This window comes from Schistocerca americana, chromosome 7 (assembly GCF_021461395.2).
Source record: "Schistocerca americana isolate TAMUIC-IGC-003095 chromosome 7, iqSchAmer2.1, whole genome shotgun sequence".
NCBI classification, from domain to species: Eukaryota; Metazoa; Arthropoda; class Insecta; order Orthoptera; family Acrididae; genus Schistocerca; species Schistocerca americana.
The window spans coordinates 108,631,510-108,653,093 of record NC_060125.1 but is presented as its reverse complement, the minus strand read 5'-3'; the positions used below and the strand labels follow the sequence as shown (position 1 = coordinate 108,653,093).

The following is a 21,584-nucleotide window of genomic DNA, read 5'->3' as shown; positions in this document are numbered from 1 at the left end:
ATTTGAGCTAAGCTGCTCTCCTGGCACAATAAATTAATGAATCCTGTGGTGATGTTTTAAGCTGGATAGCCATGCACATGAGGCATTACATTCTCCCTCTAACACTAGAGATTCATGAAAAAATTTAGCTTTTGCAGCACACATTGCACCTGAAACCGTGACACCTTCTGCTCATTTTTGACTAAACGACTGCAAAAGAGCAGCATACAATTCATCAAATATAGATTTCTTCATGCTTTTCAACGTATGTTCCAGAAATAGAATTGCATTTCCTGACAAAAATCTGAATTTTTTGCTTATTCTTTTTGGTGTCCTGAACAGTCTGAATTCCAATGCCATAATCAGCAATTGGTTTCACAGCAGTGTGCCCCCTCTCCTTTTCTCAAATCTTTCAATTAATTGTAATTTTTGTTTTAATTTCAACACATTTCTTTCATTTCTCCATCATCTCTTTTACAACTTCTTTTAACTTGCTTCGTTAACACTTATGGGCCAATTAACATCACTTATGGGCCAATTAACATCAGAAAACTGACCTTTTTTATTTATTTACACAGAACAGGCTGACAATGGGAATGGTACTCATTGTCACAAAGTGAGTCAAAAAAATGGTTCAAATGGCTCTGAGCTCTATGGGACTCAACTGCTCAGGTCATTAGTCCCCCAGAACTTAGAACTAGTTAAACCTAACTAACCTAAGGACATCACAAACATCCATGTCCGAGGCAGGATTCGAACCTGCGACCGTAGCCAAAGTGATTCATTTATTGCTGTTTGCTACAGGAAAATATTGCACTTTTCCTTTTTAGATGCACGAACAATTCACAAATGAATGACTGGGAGTACACTGTACATATATTACTGTGTAAGTGTAACAACTTTAGGTGCTTGAAGAGGTTTCTGCAAGGTGTTCAGTTATCATCTTCACACAACATTCTTATTGCACACTTCTGTAGAATAAATACTTTTCTTGCCTTCTCTGCAATGCCTCTGAAAATAATGTAATATGACAGAACACAGTAAACAAATGCAAAATATGCCAGGAATCCTGTCTGCAGTCCAACAGAGTGAGAGAGATTTCTGAGTGCAAAGCAGGAAAAACTGAGTTCTTGGTTAACTTGTTCACATGCTGGTGCCACCTCAGTTTATTATCCATCTGGATGTCTGGGAACTTCACACACAGCCTCATCCAGTGTATACTCATTGATTCCCACTTCTGGCACCTGTAAAATCAAACAATGGAAACTCCAGGCAGGAATATCAACACTGTATGAAAATATAAGAGTGTTACTTACCATAAGGAAGACACATTAAGTTGCAGACAGGCACAGCGAAAAACACTTACATACAGCCATAAACTTTGTGTGTCTTAATTGTGCCTGTCAGCAACTTAATGTGTCTTCTTTACGGTAAGTAGCAATCTATTTTTTCCTACACTGTTGATGTTCTGGCATCTGTAAGTTAACTTTTATTCATTTGGTATTGTTGCAGGAGTCTTTCTAACATTAACAGTTAAACTGTTATCTGCAACCAGTTGTAAACCCGTTCCACTCCCTCCTGTCTACTACTTGTATGGATGAGTTTGAGCCTTTTTTGATATATTTATATCAGCAGCAAATATTACGATTTTTGGATAGTTCTCCAATGTCACATATAAATAATTTTCCTAACAATGGGAGCAGGCAAAGCATTGAACCTTGCAGGACTCCATATTTAATGTTTCCCACTCTAAATTTAATCTTACTCCTGTCCTATCATTTGTATTTAGAAAACGTTCCCCTTTTGTATCCTTAGATCACATGAGATATTGCCTTTAACTGTATCAAAGAAAAATTTAATCAAGAAACTAATTAATTTGAGACAGAACTGCTGGCTAGTACTTATCTTCTGGAAGTGAAATGTATGATATTCCCGATACACAAATCTAACATTAAAAGGAACAATACTACCTGCTTTCACTGCCAATAGTTCATTCACTGGGGACAAGAGAGGGATATCCTGGGGCAAGTTAAAAAGGAAGAGCAGATGACTCAGACAGGAGGAGCAGAGAGATATATACAATATGAAAATGCAGCAAATGAGCAGCAAACAGGGAATACAATGTTTAAAAAGGAGATTGACAGAAAATGTAAAATAACTACACAAATGCAATTAAGAGGACAAATGGTAGACAGTAGAAACATGTATGACAAGGGGAAAGATCAGTGCTGCGTATAGGTTAACTGAAGAGATCTTTGGACAAAGAGAAGCAGCTGAATGAATATCAAGAACACAGGTGGTAAGCCAGTAATAACCAAAGAAGGGAAAGCAGAAAAGTGGAAAGAATGTATATGAGGACTACACAAGGGGTGGGAGAGGGGAGGGGGGGGGTGAATGTGTGCTCTAGCTGAAAAAGAGATTTGTCGAAAAACTAGCAAAGTTTCCAGACTGACTTATGTGCCTGTCAATGACTTAATGCCTTTACTGTCCAGTGAATTGTTACCATTATTCTTAAATCATTTAAATTTGTAATTGTTATTACCCCAATAATCCTTTTCATGGCTTCCAGTTTGAGACCATCTTTGTTGCTATCCAGCATCTGCTTGAGGTCATCATGCCTAGAACACAGGAAAAAAAGGAGCGTAACTTTGATGCATCCATTTGTGACACAATGTCTGTTCAGTATTTCATAGATAAATGTTTATCGCTGTCATCATTAGTAATCAGTATTACAACAATAATAATAGCAGTAATTCAGAAGATTCTTGTATCTTCTGAAGAGAAGATCTTGTACCTGAAGCAATTATAGCTATCCACCAATGAAAAATTACATATAACTCTAGCAAATTTTTTTCCTCCAAAATATAAATATGCCACATCAGGGCTGAAAGTAACACATATCCAACCTTCTAACATTAAACTGCCATCAAATGTTCATACAAAAGACAACGTATGAATTACAGAATAACAAAGAGCTACAAATGAATACGCAGAAAATCAATGGAGAAATGTTACAGACTCCTTTATCTGGAATAGGAGAGGACAGGGAATGGAGGAAAGTATTTCCCTTTCCATCTCACCTCTCCTCACATCCTTGACCTGAGGTCCTGTTTGAATTCCCTAATCAATTCCCAATGTGTCATTCCATTCAATGCTTCCTGTTCCTTGATTATATTGATGAGAAATTTAGCCATAAACTTAATATTTTCTGCAAACTCCCTCTGCCACTCTTCAACAAGTATATTTTTTATATCTCTATTTGATTGTACTTTCAATCTAGAGACAATCCCCCACTCCTACTCCTACTCCTCACAAAACCTCTATGACTGCAGCACCACTGAGTGTTTGTAAGCAGTTTTTATTATTAGACTGTTGTGGCCATAGAGAAAAGAACTGAGTCATCAGGGCAAAGTAGAGAGACAGTTGGCTCTCAGTGTGTCTATCAAAAAGTGGATTAACTATGGTAACAAAATAATGATATGCATGTCTTACACATGACTATAATAAATCATCTGCAAATAAGTGGTTGTTTGTGTGATGACCTACTTGACTTCACTCCATTCCTGTGGCCCTTACGTGAGCATAGGGCGTTTGGGGAAACTCGTTGTCCATCTGTCTCTTTGGCCATATCCCTGAATTCTGCCCAAATCCTCTTGCTTCCCCTTCCACTGTCCTCCTCTATGTACAACTAAGTGTGCATTTCTTCCTTGTTCCCTGGGCATTCCACTCCAATGCTTTCTTCTCTACTGGTCTATCTGGTTCTCCCAGTCTGTGTCCCATAGATCTCTACTTACTCTCAAGTGTCTGATTTACTATACGTATGTGGTTTGTTTTGCTCCAGAGCTATTCATTACTAATTAATTCTGGCCACAAGATATTCATGATGTGCCGGAGATATTTATGGAGCTCTGTAACTATAGTGTTATCTTCTTGTTTACTTTCCAATCTTTACTGGCGAACAGTGCAGCCTTCACATTTGCATGAAAAATATAAATTTTAGTTTTGCATGTAATGTTTCTCTTTCACCATGCTGGATAAAACTGTATTGAGGCCTTCTTTAGTGGTTCTACACATTGTCACCAGCTCCATCATCTACTATCACTATTTACTCAGATAAAGGAATTAAGTGAATGTCTCCATCTGCTGTTCCCCTACAAACACCAGCACATCCACGTTCCAATAATTGACTCATTTCCTTTGTTTCACCTATGCTTATTCTGAGGCCAGCAAACTCTACTTCTTCTACAGTGAGTTTAATTTAGCTTTCATACCTGTCAGCCAACTGCTCAAACTATACTGTCTGCAAAATCCAAATCCTTCAGATGTTCATGAATCCCGCATTGGATCCCTCTTCTCTTTCCTGCAGTGACTCTTCTCATAACTGAGTCAAGGACAAGTAGAAAAAGCATTGGTGACAAAATACTGCCCTGCCAGTCCCCAGTTGTTTTCCCCATTGGCTCTGTGAGACTGCCCTTGAGGAGCACACAACATTTGTTGCCATCATACAGATCTTTGACAAGGTTCAGAGAATCTTCTGTGGTATACCATATTTCCACAACATCAGCCACAGCACTTTATGTTTTACAGAATCAAAGATATCTTCAAAGACAATGAGTGCTAGGTACATGGTTGCCTGGAATTCATTGCTTTGGTCTATGGTGATCCTAAGAGTATTAATAAAATCAACACAACTATGATGTGCACAAAAACCAGTCTGAACTTTACATTTTCAGTTTTCAAGTGAATTTTTAAGCCTACTTAAAAATTATCTGATGAGAACCTTTCTGGGCACTGACAGCAATGTAATACCACAGCAGTTGTTACAATTCGATAAATTTCCCTGTTTTTGGAGCTTTGCCCCTCTTTCGGCAGGTTTATCACCAACCCGTTTTCCCACTCCATTAGGGATTACTCTTCAAGCCAAATGTGTTTCAACAAGGAGTAGAGCATACTAATATTAGTATCCATATTGGCTTTTAAGAGCTCCAGTGCTACACTGTCCAGGTATGGTGCCTTTGATTTTTTATGCTTCTCAAAGCAATCTCAGTTTCATCTGTTTTGGGTCACAGCAGATTTTTATCTTGATCTACTTCGACTTACTCTGAAACATATCTCACCTCTTGTTCTTGACCACTGTCACAATTTAACATCTCCTTGAAATGCTCCTCCCATCTTTTTGGTTGTGTGTGTTGGGCCGTAATCACCCCCTCCCCCAATCCTTGCTCTTAATTGGTCCTTCATGTCTACAGATCTTCACTGACAGCCGTTTGGTGATATTGTGCAGTTCATTTACATTCCCATCTTGCTGCTCTTCTACTACCTGTGACTGCTCATCTATCCATTTCCCTTCATCTCATCTTATCCCTATTTTCACTCTTTTTTTTCTCTCCATGTATTCTTTATACACTTCAGTCTTCCATGCTCTAATTTTACAAAGATTTAACTTCTTTTTGATTCTTTCTTGTGGTTAATTTCACTCAACATGTCATCAGAGATCCGTACTTTCCTTTGATGTCTCTTAAATCCTAATATGTTGTCTCCAACATCTAAATAGCTGTTTCTAAGTTTTCGCCAACCCGTGTTACTTCCTTCCTGCACAAAGTTTCCTTCACAGAGTACTGGAATGGAATCTGTTTTGTAGTTCAAGTGCAAATTTTTCTTCGATGTGTTGGTCTTTTAATCTTACCACATCTACTTTGTGGTTCCTGTGATTGAGATTGGTTCTGTTTGCAGCTATCTTTAACCTGAACTCAACCAAAACTAGGTGGTGCTCACTTCCAACATCTGTTCCTCTCTTATTTCTGACATTGAGCAGAGTGTTGCAAAACTCCCAGCTACGCAATCCGTTTGTTTTACAGTGATCTGGAGAGATCCACATTATCTTATGGCAGTTACAAAGTGGATAGACTGTTTGTTTTGTTTTAGGGTGCAAAAACAAGTAGGGTCATACATGCTCATGTCAAAACTATAGAATATGAAAACAGAGAGGCGTTAAAAAACGACTACACATCGATCCAAATTGACGTACGAGAACACAGCTAAAACAGGGACATGGAGAAAGGTCTATAAAATACACCACAGAGAAACGGGGGGTCAAGAACTAAAATTTAAATGGCCTTCGCCTTATTGCTACAATGGATAAAAAGTAAAATGCTAAAACGGCTCATAACTCAAACAACAAACGCAAGCGGGAACACTGACAGTTAAAAAATGAGAATACCGTCAGGAAATTGTGGACAGTGGAAACTTGGGCACAATGTGTACAACGTGGGGAGAAGCACAACTTAACAAATGACGATGGCTAAAAAGGCAGTGCCCAATATAAAACCTAGTTAAAATGACCCTCACAGCGGGAGGGCCGAGAGGAGGTTGTCCAAGCTGGTGGAAGAGGGTTAATAACCTGGAGCTTGTTCCCATGAAGGGAACACCAGTGGCGATACCAAAGTGACACCATCTCCTGACAGATGACAACACACAGACCATCGGAGGAAATATGAGAACTAATGGTCTGAGGTACGAGAACTGCAGCCTTGGTAGCAGCACCAGCAGCCTCGTTTTCTGTCAGACTGACATGACCAGGAACCCACATAAGCAGCACAGTGGCTCCATCATGAGTGAGCAAGTGACTGTTTTCCTGTACCCGTTGCACTAAGGGATGGGCTGTGTACAGTGCACAGAGGCTTTGAAGGGTGCCGAGTCTGAGCAGATGACACAATTGGAAAGCCTGTGTCACTGGATGTACTCTGGCCTGATACAGGGCGAAGAGCTCTGCTGTAAATACTGTGCAGTGTGCCAGAAGCCGATATCAACAGACACAGGGGCCAATGACGAAGGCACACCAGACCCCACGGTCAGTCCGAGAGTCATCATTGTATATAAATGTACTATTGCAAAGTTCCATGCAAAGTTTGTGAAACTGAAGGCGATAGAGTGAGGCTGGAGTAGTATCCTTAGGAAGCAAATAATGGCCAAGGTTAATATGGGCCGCTTCATGACGCCAAGGCGGTGAAGGGTTCACACCCACTGGGTAAGCTGCAGGTAGTGTGAAGTTAAGCCGCTGTAGCAAGTGCTAAAAGCGGACTCCAGGAGGTAACAGGGAAGAGGGACGCACCCCATACTGGCGATCAAAGGTGTCATTGAAGGAGGAGGTGTAGGACAGGTGGCCACGCGTGGCAGACAAATGGCATGCATACCTGCTGAGAAGAAAGCCATGGCGGTAGGACAGCAGTAGTTCAGCAGCTTCAGCATACAGACACCCAAACAGGCTAGTGTAAAGGGCGCCAGTGGCCAAATGGATGCCACGATGGTGGATAGTATTGAGACCGCGTAAGAGGGACGGATGTGTAGATGCATAAACGAAGTACCAATAGTCTAGTTTTGAACAAACAAGGGACTGGTACAAACAGAAGAGAGTGGTTCGATCTGCACCCCAGGAAGCACCATTGAAGACACATAGGACACTGGGGTACTGTGTACAATGGGCTGCTAGGTAAGACACATGGGAGGACCAAGAGTGTTTCCTATCAAGCATGAGCCCCAGGAATTACATAGCTTCAACGAATGGAAGAGCAACAGGCCCAAAATGTAAAGATGTGGGGATACCAATTGCGCCACCAGAAATTCATAAAAATTGTTTTGTCAGTGGAAAAACAAAAGCCATTGTCAACGTTCGATGGGTAAAGATCATCGAGACACTGCAAAAGACACCATTCAATGAGACAGGTCCATGGAAAACTTCAATAGATTGCAAAATCGTCAACAAAAAGGGAGCCAGGGATGCCCGGCAGGCCATTATAGGGTTAATGGCAATACCAAAGAGGACGACACTCAGGATGGATCCAAGAAGCACACCATTTTCCTGGATAAAGGTGTCTAACAAGGCAGAAACCACATGCACCTTGAAAACTCAGTCTGACAAAAATTCCTCAAGGAAATGGCAAAGGCGGCCACGTAAGCCCCACGGGTAGAGGGTACGGAGGCTAGCAGTCCTCCAGCAGTTGTCATAGGCTTTCTCCAAATCGAAAAATATGGCCAAAATCTAGGACAACAGAAAACCATTCATGGCATGGGTGGACAAAGTGACGAGATGGTCAATTGCAGAATGGTACGCTCGAATCCAGTCAGTGGTTAGTAAACTGCAACACCCAAGCCATTGTACCAGCAGGGCATGAATCATACAATCTATCACCTTGCAAACACAGCTGGTGAGAGAGATGGGGCAGTAGCTAGAAGAAAGGTGTTTGTCCTTACTGGGCTTAGGTATGGGTATGACAGCAGCTTCACGCCAGCATCTGGGAAACGTGCCCTCTGCCCAGACGTGGTTGTACGTATTAAGAAGAAAGTGCTTGCTCACAAGGGACAGGTGCTGCAACATCTGAATGTGAACAGCGTCCGTGCCTGGGACAGTGGATCGGGATGACTTTAGAGCGTGATCTAGGTCTCTCATAGTAAAGGTGCCATTGTAGCACTCATGATTCTGAGAAAAGAAGGATAGTGCCCGAAATGCACTCGAAATGATCACACAGTCACTCTGTATCACACACACTCTCATGTGCACTAAAACCAAGTTGGGGGGGGGGGGGGAGGGGGGGGGGGAAAGAGAGCTAATCAAGAAAGAGAAACAAAACACAGAAGAACTAAAAGAAAAGCACAGGGAAATGTGACTGGCTGACCACTTACAAAATCTAGGGTCAGCCAGCCACCCTTTGACAACTTGAGAACATCTCCCTAAAATCTTGTTAAAAATGTTGGACAATTCACAAAACTTTAAAACCCTAACCACACTCGTTTGATCATTACACCCGCCAGCAAATCCACCGCAGTCCACTGGTCCGCAGATACAATGCAGTCCAATAAAATGTGGCACACCATAATCTGTATGCCACAAGCATCACAGAGTGGAGGATACTCTCGCTGGAGTAAGAATCCACGTGTCATAGGGCTGTGGCCTACGCGAAGACGCGTAAGAAGGACCTCGTATTGCCGACATGGCTGGAAGGAAGTACTCCACGGCCGAGTTGCGGACTTGATGACATGGAGCTTGTTATCGGTTACTGCCAGCAACTCGTCTTCCCATCGACACATGACTTTGTGCCTCAACAGTGAAGTGATAGCATGTAAGAGGATAGTACACCGAAATACCAGAGGATCGCAACATGCCTCCTTGGGTGCTTGATCGGCCCTTTCATTCCCCGCAATTCCAATGTGCCCATGTACCCAGCAGAAAGACACGTCCTTCCCCAGTTGTCGTAATTGTAGGAGGGCATACTGGATATTCTGGGTTACTGTATCTACTGAATACAAACACTGGAGAGAGTAAAGGGCATTCAGAGAATCTGAGCAGACGAGAACTCTAACATCAGGAGAACGTCTCATATGCTCCAGTGTTCGCAAGATCAAATATAATTCTGCGTCGAAGACTGTAAATTCTGGAGGCATTTTGACCTTGGGGACTCGAACCAGGAAAACGACAGAGCAACCAACAGAGCCCCCTATTTAGACCCATCCGTAAAAACAGCTAAATGGTCATGGTACTCTGATAAAATATCAAAGCACGTCACATTAAAAACGGAAGCAGGAGTGCTATCTCGCCTGTACAACATCAAATTTAAAATCATTCTGGGCCTCTCCAGTAACCAGAGTGGAAGACGGTTAAAACGCTGGATTTGGGGTCATACTGGTACCACACTGAGTGACTCCAGCACATGCTGCATGCAGATCCCAAATGGCGTCGTGGCTTATGGGCGGATGGAAAAAAGACATTCCAGAGGTGGACGAGCAACAGTATTGTGTGCGGATGAAGTTGGAGCTGCAAGGAACTTACACAACTGATGCACCATGAGGAGCTGGCACTGGATGGGAAGTGGTGGTTCCCCCACCTCAGCAGAGATGCTAGGTGTGGGACTGGTCCAATAAGTACCCGTGGCCAGTCAAACCCCCTAATGATGGACAGCGTCAATGATATGCAAGTAAGAGGGCCTCGCTGAACCATACATGGTGTAACCATAGCCCAGCCACGAACGCACAAAAGCCCGATAAAACTGAAGGAGACGCGCCCTGTCTGCTCCCCAAGACCTGTGATTAAGGCACTTGATGATGTTCAGGCTTTCAGGTCTTGCAGGTCTGGTAACCATGACAATCAGGAGTCAAAAATGAGGCCCAGAAACCGCACTGTGTGTCTAAAATGTAGGGTGGTGTCCTCCATATTCAAGGCAGGCAAATTAAAAATACGACGAGAACGATTACAATGAAAACACACACACACACAAGCGTGCGCGCGCTCGCAGGAAACTGAAAAACCGTCTTTGCAGCCCACTCCTCTAACTGCCACACTGTGAGTTGCAACTGACAGCTCACCACTGCAACACTGGAGGAGGAACAGAAAACAGCAAAGTCATCCGCAAATAAGCAGCACTGTACTGGACTCCTTACTATAGATGTTATACTATTGATGGTTGTGTCAAAGAGGGTAACACTTACAACACTCCCCTGGGGGACACCATTCTCCTGCTCAAATCGATCACACAGCGTGTCATCAACACGGGTCCTCAAAAACCGCTGAGACAGGAAAGACCGTAGGAAGATGGGGAGGTGGCCACGAAAGCCCCATTGATGCAGTTGTGTGAGAATACAGTGCCTCCAAGCAGTATCGCATGCCTTATTTATATCGAAGAATATGCCGATACAGTTATGTTTACAGAGGAAAGCCTGCTGAACAGCTACCTCTAGGAGGGTCAGATTGTCGACAGTGGACCGAAATATTCGGAATCCACACTGTGAGTGGCTAAGGAGTTGCCTGGTCTCTAACAACCTGACCAGGCAATAGTTAACCATTCGCTCCAGGATCTTTCCAACACAGCTCTTTAGGGCAATACTCTAATAACTACTGGGACATGTGCAGTCCCTTCCTGGTTTGAGAAGAGGGATCAGAATTGCCTCCCTCCACAAGTTGGGGAAGTTGCCTGTCTGCCATATTAGATTAAAACATTTGAGGAGGATTTCCTCTGATGCCGCTGGCAAATGTTGAAGCATGCAGTACTGGATTTGGTCGTGACCAGGTGCAGTGTCACGGATTTCAGTCAGTGCCAATGTGAGCTCCCACATGGAGAAAGGGGAGTTGTAGGCCTCAGAACTGTTGGACCTGAAGTCCAACTTTTCCCTCTCTACAGTCATGCAATAGCGACGAGACTCTGGATCCAGGCTTGCATTGGCAGTAGTTTGTGGAAAATGTTCAGCCATCGTCTGAGCAATGTCTCTGGCTGTTGTTTGGAGGTCGTCAATGATCTTCCACTGAACAGATTCGGCAAGGGTGGGATAACACAGAGGTCGATGGCTGAGAATGACCAAGCAGCAGTAGAGAAATGTGTGTGAGTACCTGTGTTGAGGACGCACAGCTTGTGAGACGTCAATGAAGCCCTCCAAAACCCAACCCCAAGGGCAAGTATTAGTTGAGCCCCACAGGACATGATAGGCATTGAAGTCTCCCAGGAGGAGGAATGATCACAGGAGTTGCGCAATACGATCCGTGAGAACCTCAGAGTCTAGTGCATGTTGCGGAGGTAAATAGTGCGAAAACAGTGATCCTTCGACACACGATTTTGAACTGCAACTGCTTGGAGGTCAGTAGCCAAGGGGAGAACAGAGGAGTGGTGCGTATTAGTAACAAACACTGCGACACCTCCCTTGGCCCTTTCCCCCAATATGTCATCCTTGTGGTATAGCGTTTATCACTGTAGCACAGGGACATCGGTATCTTTAAAATGAATTTCTTGTAAACAAAAGAACAAGGGACATGCCTGTGCTAGGAGCTTCAGTTCCTGCACATGAGTCCTGAACCCATTCATGTTCCACTGTAGTATGGGAGCTATGTCATCAGTGCAGTTTTAAATTACCTCTCTCTTTGCACCGGGAGCGGAGTGGGCTGCCTGGATTCAAGGCATCTAACTCCATGATATCATCCTCATCAGTCAGACGGGAAAGAATGATGTAAGACGGTGCTCCGGACAGCTTTTGACCTCAATGTCATGAGCCTGTCCCTGCTCCCTGTCCCTTCGAGGATGAGGGGGAAGGGGGGTAGAGAGGCACCCTAATTTTCTTGTACCTTCCAGATGCTCACTGCAGAACTGTTGCTGGTCTTTCCTGGCGCAGCTGCCTAGATTGCTTTGTCCTTACTCTTTTTCCCTTGACATGTACATGTGCAAGTACAGATGCTTGTGGTGGATGCAGACACACTAGGCATCGCCTATGTCAAAGCGTCCGCCTTGGTAGTAGGTTTCTGCACCATGGAAGAATATGAGGTGGCAAAGAGAGGGGGTTTCATCACCTTACATTCTTTTTTGACTTTGGCATAGGGGATCCGCATGGTCACTTTTATTGTCTGTACTTTTTGTTCTTCAGCAACAATGGGGCAGTCTCAGCTCCAGACTGGGTGATTCCCAGAGCAGTTGATGCAGATCACCGGAGACAGCAGTCAGTCCCAGAGTCATGAGTGGCTTTTCTGGAGTTCCCACAGATTGCTTCACCTCCACATAGTTGTATGGCCGAAACGCTGGCATTTATAGCACTACATATGGTTCGAAATGTAAGGCCAAACATTAAGTCGAAGGAATCTCACCGTAAGATGTTCAGGCAGTGTCGGAGAATTGAATGTGACAATGAAAGTGGCAGTCTTTTCAATTGCTCCATTATTCCTGGGCATTCGTTGCTCCCCATCAACTATTCCCTGTGATGGCCATTCTTCTTTCAGTTCCGTTATGTCCATGTCCATGATATCTCGGCATGTGACAACGCCCTTACTGGAGTTGAGAGAGGTGTGCATCTCAGCAATGATATCATAGTCACCCCATTTCTGCGATTTCTTAAAAAGGTCTACCTGCTTTGACCTGTTAGTTTCAACCAACAGTGGGCCATTACGCAATTGTTTTAGAGATTTTAATGTTCCAGCAAGATCTTCCAAACCCTTGTGGATATAATAGGGGACACTTTTTCAAATGACCCCTCCTTCCTCTTTATCATCAGGAACACATTGTAATTCATGACTTCATGAGCCCTGTTACTGCAGTCCAAAGTACTCTTATCAGGAGGACTAGCCTCTCTCATTCTTTTGGATGAATATGAGTTAATACTCCTAGGCAGTACACTTTTCCCCCTTGGAGGAGAAGATGATGATTTTGAGGGTTCAATCTTGGTCCCATGAGCAGCTACGGAAATAAGGGCCCACTCAGACAAAGCCCCGCATGCCTGAGTATGCCTTGTACAACTGAGGTGCATCAGGTTCCCCAGAGGTTGCCCACTAATGATTGCACCACCTCAACTTCCATGCATGAGCACACAGCACACCTCGAAATTGAGGGCTCTTTTATAGAGGTGTATCCTGTCCTCACGATCTGGGCGGTCAAGCCAAGATCCCCATTCCCCGAGACACACAACATTCCACTGCCGCACCACATGGTAGTCGTTGAACCATGCCCAGAGCTTACAGTGATGGGATTGGCAGCGCTTACCAGTTCCCAGCTCAAGAACCCTGGGGTCGCCAAGCACGTGCCCAGCAAATCAATGCTGAGCCCCTGAGGAGCCGGGACATGGTGTGGTAAAGAGGAAGTGCAGGGAATGGAATATTATGCAGCAGTAGGGATAACATTTGTAAGATAGTCCACCTGGTCATCACACCTGGAGAAATCTTGTTCGTCTAAGGTTGCCAGGAAGGAGTCAAGCAGCCAGTCAGCCTTAGTAAGTTGTCATTTGGTTGCACACGCAGGTGGGGTAGGAGTTAGCAAATGGACAGCACATGGGAAATGGTCACTCGATTAGGTGTCAGAAAGAACGGACCACTTGAGACGATGGGCAAACTGGGCAGTGCAGAAGGATAGGTCCAAATGGGAACAGGTCTTTGAGGAGTCAGAAAGGAATGTGGGTGCTCCTGTGTTACGGCACAAGAGGTTAAGTTGATTAAGAAGGTTAGCCAAGAGCACACCTCTCTGACAGGTTCTGTGAGAACCCCAAAGGGAATGGTGCACATTAAAAGTCACCAAGCAGCAGAAATGGGTGAGATGGCTGCCCAATAAGCTGGAGAATGTCTGCCCTGGTGACATAGAACGAGAGGAATATAAATGGTACAAAGGGAAAACATCATGTTAGGAAGGAAAAAGCGAACTGCAACAGCCTGAAGACAGACAGACAGACAGGGAGATGGGTTGGCTACGAACGTCATCCTGTATGAGCAGCACGACTCTCCCACGAGATGGAATGCCGAACTCAGGGGGAAGGTCAAAATGGACTGGAAAGAAATGTGAAAGCTTAAAGCGGTCACGAGGATGCAATTCTGTTTCCTTAAGGCAGAGTACAAGGGGACACTGCAATTCTAAAAGCAGCCGTAAATCCTCTTTGTTGGATTGAAGGCCGTGAACGTGCCGCAATGTAGAAACAGTGCACTTCCAATGACTAGGTCATGCTCAGCACACATATCTATAAGCAATTCACCATTTACATTTCTGTTCCCATTGCCATGTGCACCCATTATATGTTGAAACCAGTCATTTTCTGAACCAATTTTTGCTGTCAAGTCTCCTATTAAAAATTTTGTCACTACAATTAAGTTTGTCTAAGGACTTCATCTAGGCTAAGTCTGTAAAATGCATCTTTTAGTTTTCTTCAGTCACTTCACTAGGTGCATAACGTTGAATTACAGTAATATTTCACACATTTGTTTTGAAGCGTATGGTTATCCTTTCTGAAACTGGTTTCCAATCCAGTAAGCTCTTTTTGTAGTTTTTAGATAGTAAGAGACCTACACCATTCCTCTGCATTGCATCTTCACTTTTTCAACTTGTCTAAACCTTTCTGCCCCTCTCAATGTTCTTAATTTCCAAAATCTAACACAAGTTTTCCTTTTCAGGCCAAAGGTCATATTCTTAAAAGCCATCTGGGTATTTCTCATTTTAGTTTCTGTGATTTGAATTTTTGGTGGTGCAGGATATCATCCCACAGCCCCCAAGTGTCGTGATGTAGCTGCCACCTCATGGCTTGCACACCTTGCCCTTACACCTTGGAGAGCCTGTCTTCACCTCAATTACAGAATGCTATCCATCCCTCGGCAGTAAGGGCAATGTGCATCACAGTTGTTCTAATGACTAAGGATTTTCTGTTGCCCACATTAGGGGACTGTGCCTGCTATCACGAAATCACAAAGAGGAAAAAGAAAGGATACAATAGAATACAAGACACAATGTTCAGAGACACACTTTGGATCCTCTGTGGAGACATGCCCAGTTGGGAAACCCTGGCAACAATTACAATACCACTGGCATATCTCTCAATGTCACTGGAACACACAAATCCCTAACCCATGCAGACAGTGTTTCATTAAGTCAGTGTCTTGTGAGGCAGTTGTTTGTACTATATATCTGTCTAATTCAAAGTCCCTCACTAGAAATAGCATGTTATTATAATTAAAGTGCAGCTACTCACAGAGTCCAATGTGGGCTGTAATTACCGTACAGCAGGAAAACTTGATAGATATTTTAATGCATTAATGTGGAACCTATATATGCCGGAAAAAAATTAGTTCCAATTTTGGCCACCAGTTGCAAATCTGGCACTATGAATGCACGAAAGGCATACAGTAATGTTTCCATGTGTAATGGGTTAAGATTTGGATGTGGAGGTAAATGGTTCAACAAGGGATAAAGGTACAATGTTGATTTTATTATTAACCGCTGCTTATTCAATTTGTTCAATATGAAAATTGGAGGTGATAATGAGATACTGTACAGTGTCAGAAGTGCAACTGGTGGCCAAAATTGTAACTAATTGTTTTCCAGTGTAAATCAGTTCCACATTAGCATACCTACTATGTTTCAATAGTATATGATAATTACAGCCCACACTGGACTTCTGTGAGTAGCTGCACTTTAATTATAACCACCAAGCACAAAATTTAAAGTCGCCCCCCCCCCCCCTTGCAGTTTTCCATCCGTGGTGTTTTTTTTTTTTTTTTTTTTTTTTTTTTTTTGTTTTTTTTTTTGTTTTTTTGCAGCGCTTAATCTGAGAAACTACTGTAGAAATTTTGAGACTGATTCACAAGGAAGGTTTGTTTATATAATTTACTATGGCTATGCCAGACAAGTTGTCTGGCCATAAATATTTATAGTGACATGCATGTTAGAAGGTGGCTGCATGAAGTGTTCTTTGGGGAGGAGAGAGAGAGAGAGAGAGAGAGAGAGAGAGAGAGAGAGAGAGAGAGAGAGAGTGCTCTCTTGCTTCCGTCCCGCATCTCACCTATTGCCCACCCTAACTGGCAATGCTGGGGTGAGGGCTGTATCAGGCTACTGATTCTGCTTCTGACTCTCCCCATAGTAGAATTTGTAAGCCTGGAAAAGCATCACTGCTTATTGATGTAATAATTGTGTCTGCTTTATGCTACACATAACAAACACTATAGCGGCTAAGTAACTACACCATACCTAAACTAACATGAAAATCAATGCTAAATATTCTATGTGCATTCTACAGGCAGATGCAGCATACTGACGCTACTGGCTGGAGTGCCATGTGTGCATCATCATCCCGACAATCTGTGTGTGTGTGTGTGTGTGTGTGTGTGTGTGTGTGTGTGTGTGCACATGCAGGTGGGGACATACAGGTGGGGACACCAGGGAAAGGGAGGGGGGAGGGGGGGGGGGGGGGAGGCGGACAGTGCGTCCTCTTGACAAGGTCTGGAACAGCCTTGTGAGAATCCTTAAGATACATCAGTGCAGATTTGATAGAACCAAAATATGCACAGGCCCTGTGATGACTCTAATGTGACACTGCACTTGTCTTTTTTCTTATACACTACTTATACACTATTTGTCTTATTTCTGTCATGTAGCCACTTTATGTTACGACATGATTTCTTCAATGAAGTGAGGCTCATATTACATTGCGGAGCAAAAAAATGTGATCTGTACAAACCAATACACAAGGTAAACAACAATGTAGATCTCATTACAACTGAAGGAAAAAATAAATATTCACAATATCTGAAATAAACAAGGACACAGAAATTTACAAAGAACATGTGCATGACAAGCAAGACTGAATTTCTTCTAATGCCTTTCCCAAATGCTGTCAACAGATTTTGATAAAATTTTTCCTTTTTTCCAGCACATATTCACTGTACATTTTCGATTTGCTATCTGTTCCTAAAAGTACATGTCTGTGTCCTAATGTGTGTATCCAGTTCTTTTTATTTTTCTACCTCTACCTGTGGAGACAACCTCCATTAACCACTGTGTAGTTAATGTCAGAAGATACTTAGCATGATAGCATATGTTAGTATTTCTTCCCTTTCCTATAATGTATGGATTGTGGGAAGAATGCTTGCTTAAATTCCTCTGCATGTCCTGTAAACAATCTAATCTTGTCCTAACAATCCCTACATCAGTGAAGTATAAGAGGCTGAAGAATTTCTACATTTTCTTCAAGTAATACCGGTTCTCAAAATTTTGTGTCTGCTTTCATGGGATAATTAGTACCTTCAAGAGTTTGCCAGTTCAGGTTTTTCAACTTTTTAGTGATGCTCCCCATGATTCAAATGGATATGAGACCATGTATTCCAGCTAGCTGTTCCTAAAAGTATATGCCTTGTTAGTCCTGAGCAATAACCTAAGTTGGACCATACAAGTGCTTTGTAAGCAGTCTCTCCTGTAGAATGGCTGCATTTTGCAATGAACCAAACTCTGCCACCTGCCTTATCTATGATTGAGCCTATGGGACCCTTCCATTTGATTTCCCTACAAACTGTTACACCTAAATATTTGCATGATTTGACTGATTCTAATTATGAATCATATCTAGTGTATTCATAGGACAACACACTTTTTTCCCCCATTCTGAGAAGTGATAATTTTATGTTTAAAAAGAGTTGGGAATCCTTGCACCACTGTGAAATCTTATCAATATCTGATTGAATATATGTGCAGCTTATCTCATATGATACATCATAGATAACTGCATCATCTGCTGAAAGCCTGAGGTAACACAGGGTAACATAAGTGAGACTGGTCTTTAATTATCCATCTTTTTTTGTCTTTCCTTCTGTGTGTTGAATCCTTCACTTTGTAGTGGAGGGTGCACTTTTATGAAACTCCCTGGTTGATTATGAGAAGTAAAAGACAGAGCTACTGGCAAGACATTCTATAATATGGACTGTAAGTTATGGCTGGCTGAACAGTGAAGCCAGTAAGAGAATTGCCCACAAAAGAAAAAGATCAGGATTTGAGTCCCAATTCATAGTTTTAGCTCTTGTACACACTGGTACATTTGATTTTCAACCATGACATGTGTGAAGTTGGGTTGTGTTGATTTGAAACTTTTGCAATGTGAATTGTCAACGTGGATTGTCGAGCCTACTTTCAACTTTCAAATAGTCTACCGATTTGTATCTGACTTTTTATGAAAACACACCGAATCAATTGACAAACTGCAGAAATTGTTCAGGATTAAAATAAACACAAATTTAAGAGTAGAGAAATAAGTTCTCAGTAATCTTACTATAGAGTACACACACACACACACACACACACACACACACACACACACACACACACACATTATTCTGTTAGTTGTTACATTCACTCCTAAATTATTTACATTCTGTTCGAACTGTCCAATATTTTTTGGTGTTCTGACATCTGTAATTGATTTTGTGGTGGTGGTCTTCAGTCTGACATTCCTTTGTGGTCAATGCAGTTTGTAATCTAATGCATCAGTATTTAACTTTTACACACATGCACTTCCATTTCACTGAATTAAGCAGTTAACTGTTTCAAGCAATCTCCTTTTATTCAACAGTTTTCTGTATTTATTTTATTATTATTACCACTGTCTCCTGTATATGTTTTTAAAATTCTGCTGCATACATTTTGTTGTAGGTACACTGTTCTCCTTTCCAAAATGCCATATTGCATAGGTCACATTCATGATAAATGTTATGACATTGTTACAATTTTAAAACAACATGGAATTAGTTAAGCAACTAAATAATAATTTATAGCAACAAACTACTTTGTGGATATTACTTTTGACTGGCGAAGTACTGCTAGCTTCTTGATGGGTAACTATTCAAACAATTTATGTGCAGGAAGTAAGTCCTCTTTTCATACGAGTGGGTTGGTTTTATTTTTTGAAGCATGTTTTTTCCTTCTTCATAAATGAATGTGCATTGCAAATAATAGTTTTGGCCACAGAATGAATCATGCAATGGTAGAATGAAAAAAAAAAACAAAAAAAAAAAAACAGGTTTTAATTTTTCTTAGACACTGTTATTTGAACTAGTTGCTGGAACTGACTGCAATACTTACTTACTTGATGAGTCATCAACAACCACTAAAACTTTTAAATAAGAACATCAGAGGGAAGAAAAGCTCTTTCTTTTTGCAAAAACTGAAAATAAACGTCCCTAAATCTAAATAATCAACAGTGAAATAGTGTAGAACAATTAAGACCATACAGTGGACAAATGCAGTAGTAGCTGTAATTTTGTATCTGATTAATACTGTGTGTCAGGCAAGGACTCTGACAAGGAACCTTGCATTTTGTGAGCAATGTTCTCAACAGGTGAGCATCCAGGTATGTTTCACGACCTATCCTCACAGCTTCAATTCTGCCCGTATCTGTTTTCTACTTCCCAAACTTCAAGCAGCTCTCCTGTAGCTTCAAATAAAGCTGTACAGGCGAGTAAGATTACAGGTTCAAATCATGAACCAGTACAAAGTTTTAATCTGTCAGTAAATTTCAAAATAGGGCACACTGTGCTATAGAGTGAAATATTCACTATGCAAGGTAGTATGTGATGTGAAAAGAACATTGGATTGCAATTATCAAAAGCAAGAGCATCCATTGTCTAAGATTTCTGTCAACCAAGACATTATTGAAGGGTAGACTGAAAAAGAGCCCCCATGACAGTGATTCAACTTTTTAAAGCAACTTTACAGTCTGTGAACGCTGCATCATAATGTTCCAAAATTTACAATAGCTTTCAGGACATCTCCACTCCCAGAACTTATACAGAATTCTCAGAGATTTTGAGACGAGTGGTTACTAAGAGAATTTTATTCCTGAGTAAAGTGTATTTTTATGTACTGCTGTTTGTTAGTTTCTCCTCCATCTGAAGTACTATTGCTGGACTAAGCAAGCACATTTTCTAAAAACTGCACTCTTCTCAGTAAATTTCATATGTTCTATTGCTTTCATGGCATGATGACCCAGCATCTGGTATAACTTATTCTCTTTAGTCACATGTTCTACGTCATATTCACTTTTCATGAAATACAGGCAAGTGTGTTAACATTTTTACACCCCTGCAAACCAGAAAATAATTAGAAAAATCTTTGAATATATGCTTATATGCACATAATTCATAACTTTCATTTTTAATACCATTTCAGAACACGTGACATGCTACTAGTAAACGTGCATTGGTCGTCATTCATTAACATGACATCTGGCAGTGTTTCCGACCAAATGTGAGGAGTACAACTCAGCAAATTTAGTCTTTTCAGCAAGACCAAAAGACTGGCAAAGAGTTACGTACAGTTACAGTCAAAGAGAATATAATACAGTGAGTGCTGGAGGGTAATTCTGATATCGGAATCATATCTTCCTCCCTTGTTCCATGGTAAGAACCCTGCTGATAAAACTCTGTACGAACTAACATTTCTGATTTTCATCATGGTCATTTCACAACAGACACAGGAGAAAAAATATGTTACATGAAATGCATGAACCGAAAATGTGTGCTCCCTGATTCTTCTTGAAACACGCACTGAGAATTTCAACAGTAAGTCTCTCCATGATTCACGATGCCTCCTGTAGCACCCGCAACAAGAAAAAATTTTTTTTAGGGCGCAAAACTGCTACAGTCATTAGCGCCCGGTCTGTGACTTAGGAAAAGGTAAAAAAACGAAACTGGAAAGCAGCAGCAATGGGAACGAAACTCAAAAAATTGGAGAAACTAAAAATAGAAGGAAAGCTTAAAAAACCACTATAGAAGGGGGTTAGTTGTCCCCAAAAAGAGCTTCAAATGACTGACATCATCTCACTGGCACTAATAAACTCGAGAACGCGATCGGCTGAGCGCTTGTCATCTGCTAAAATGGAAGATATATCAGGCGACAGCTGGAGACGGGCGCATAACGGAGTAAAATAGGGGCACTCATGTAAAAGGTGTCTTACCGTCCACAGCTGAGAGCAGTGGGGACAGAGTGGGGGAGGATCACCACTTAAAAGATGTCGATGGCTAGAAAGACAGTGCCCTATCCGGAGTCTAGTTAAAATTACCTCCTCCCAACGACGCGTTCGAGAGGAAGAGGTCCAAGCACAGGGAAGAGCTTTCACGTCCCGCAATTTATTATTGGGAAGTGTCGACCAAAGTGCGTGCCATAAAAGAGTAACACGACGACATAAAACACTCCGTAGATCAGCGATGGGAATCATGCGAATAGCTGGCTGAAGAAGAGAGACTGCAGCCTTGGCCGCTATATCGGCCGCCTCATTTCCACAGATACCAACGTGTCCTGGGATCCAGAGGAATGCCACAGAGACGGCCCCCCAAGTGAAGCAAGTGG

At 42.1% G+C, this 21,584-nt stretch overlaps 1 protein-coding gene across 1 annotated transcript in view; it reads right to left on the bottom strand.

The window, feature by feature from the left end:
* The window catches only part of LOC124621877 (AP-3 complex subunit beta-2), a 224,259-nt gene that overhangs the window by 187,797 nt on the left and 14,878 nt on the right, over window positions 1-21,584 (bottom strand). Inside the window, exon 2 of the mRNA XM_047147343.1 lies at window positions 2,522-2,597. Coding sequence (XP_047003299.1) covers window positions 2,522-2,597 — 76 coding nt within the window. The remainder of the gene's footprint in view (window positions 1-2,521; window positions 2,598-21,584) is intronic.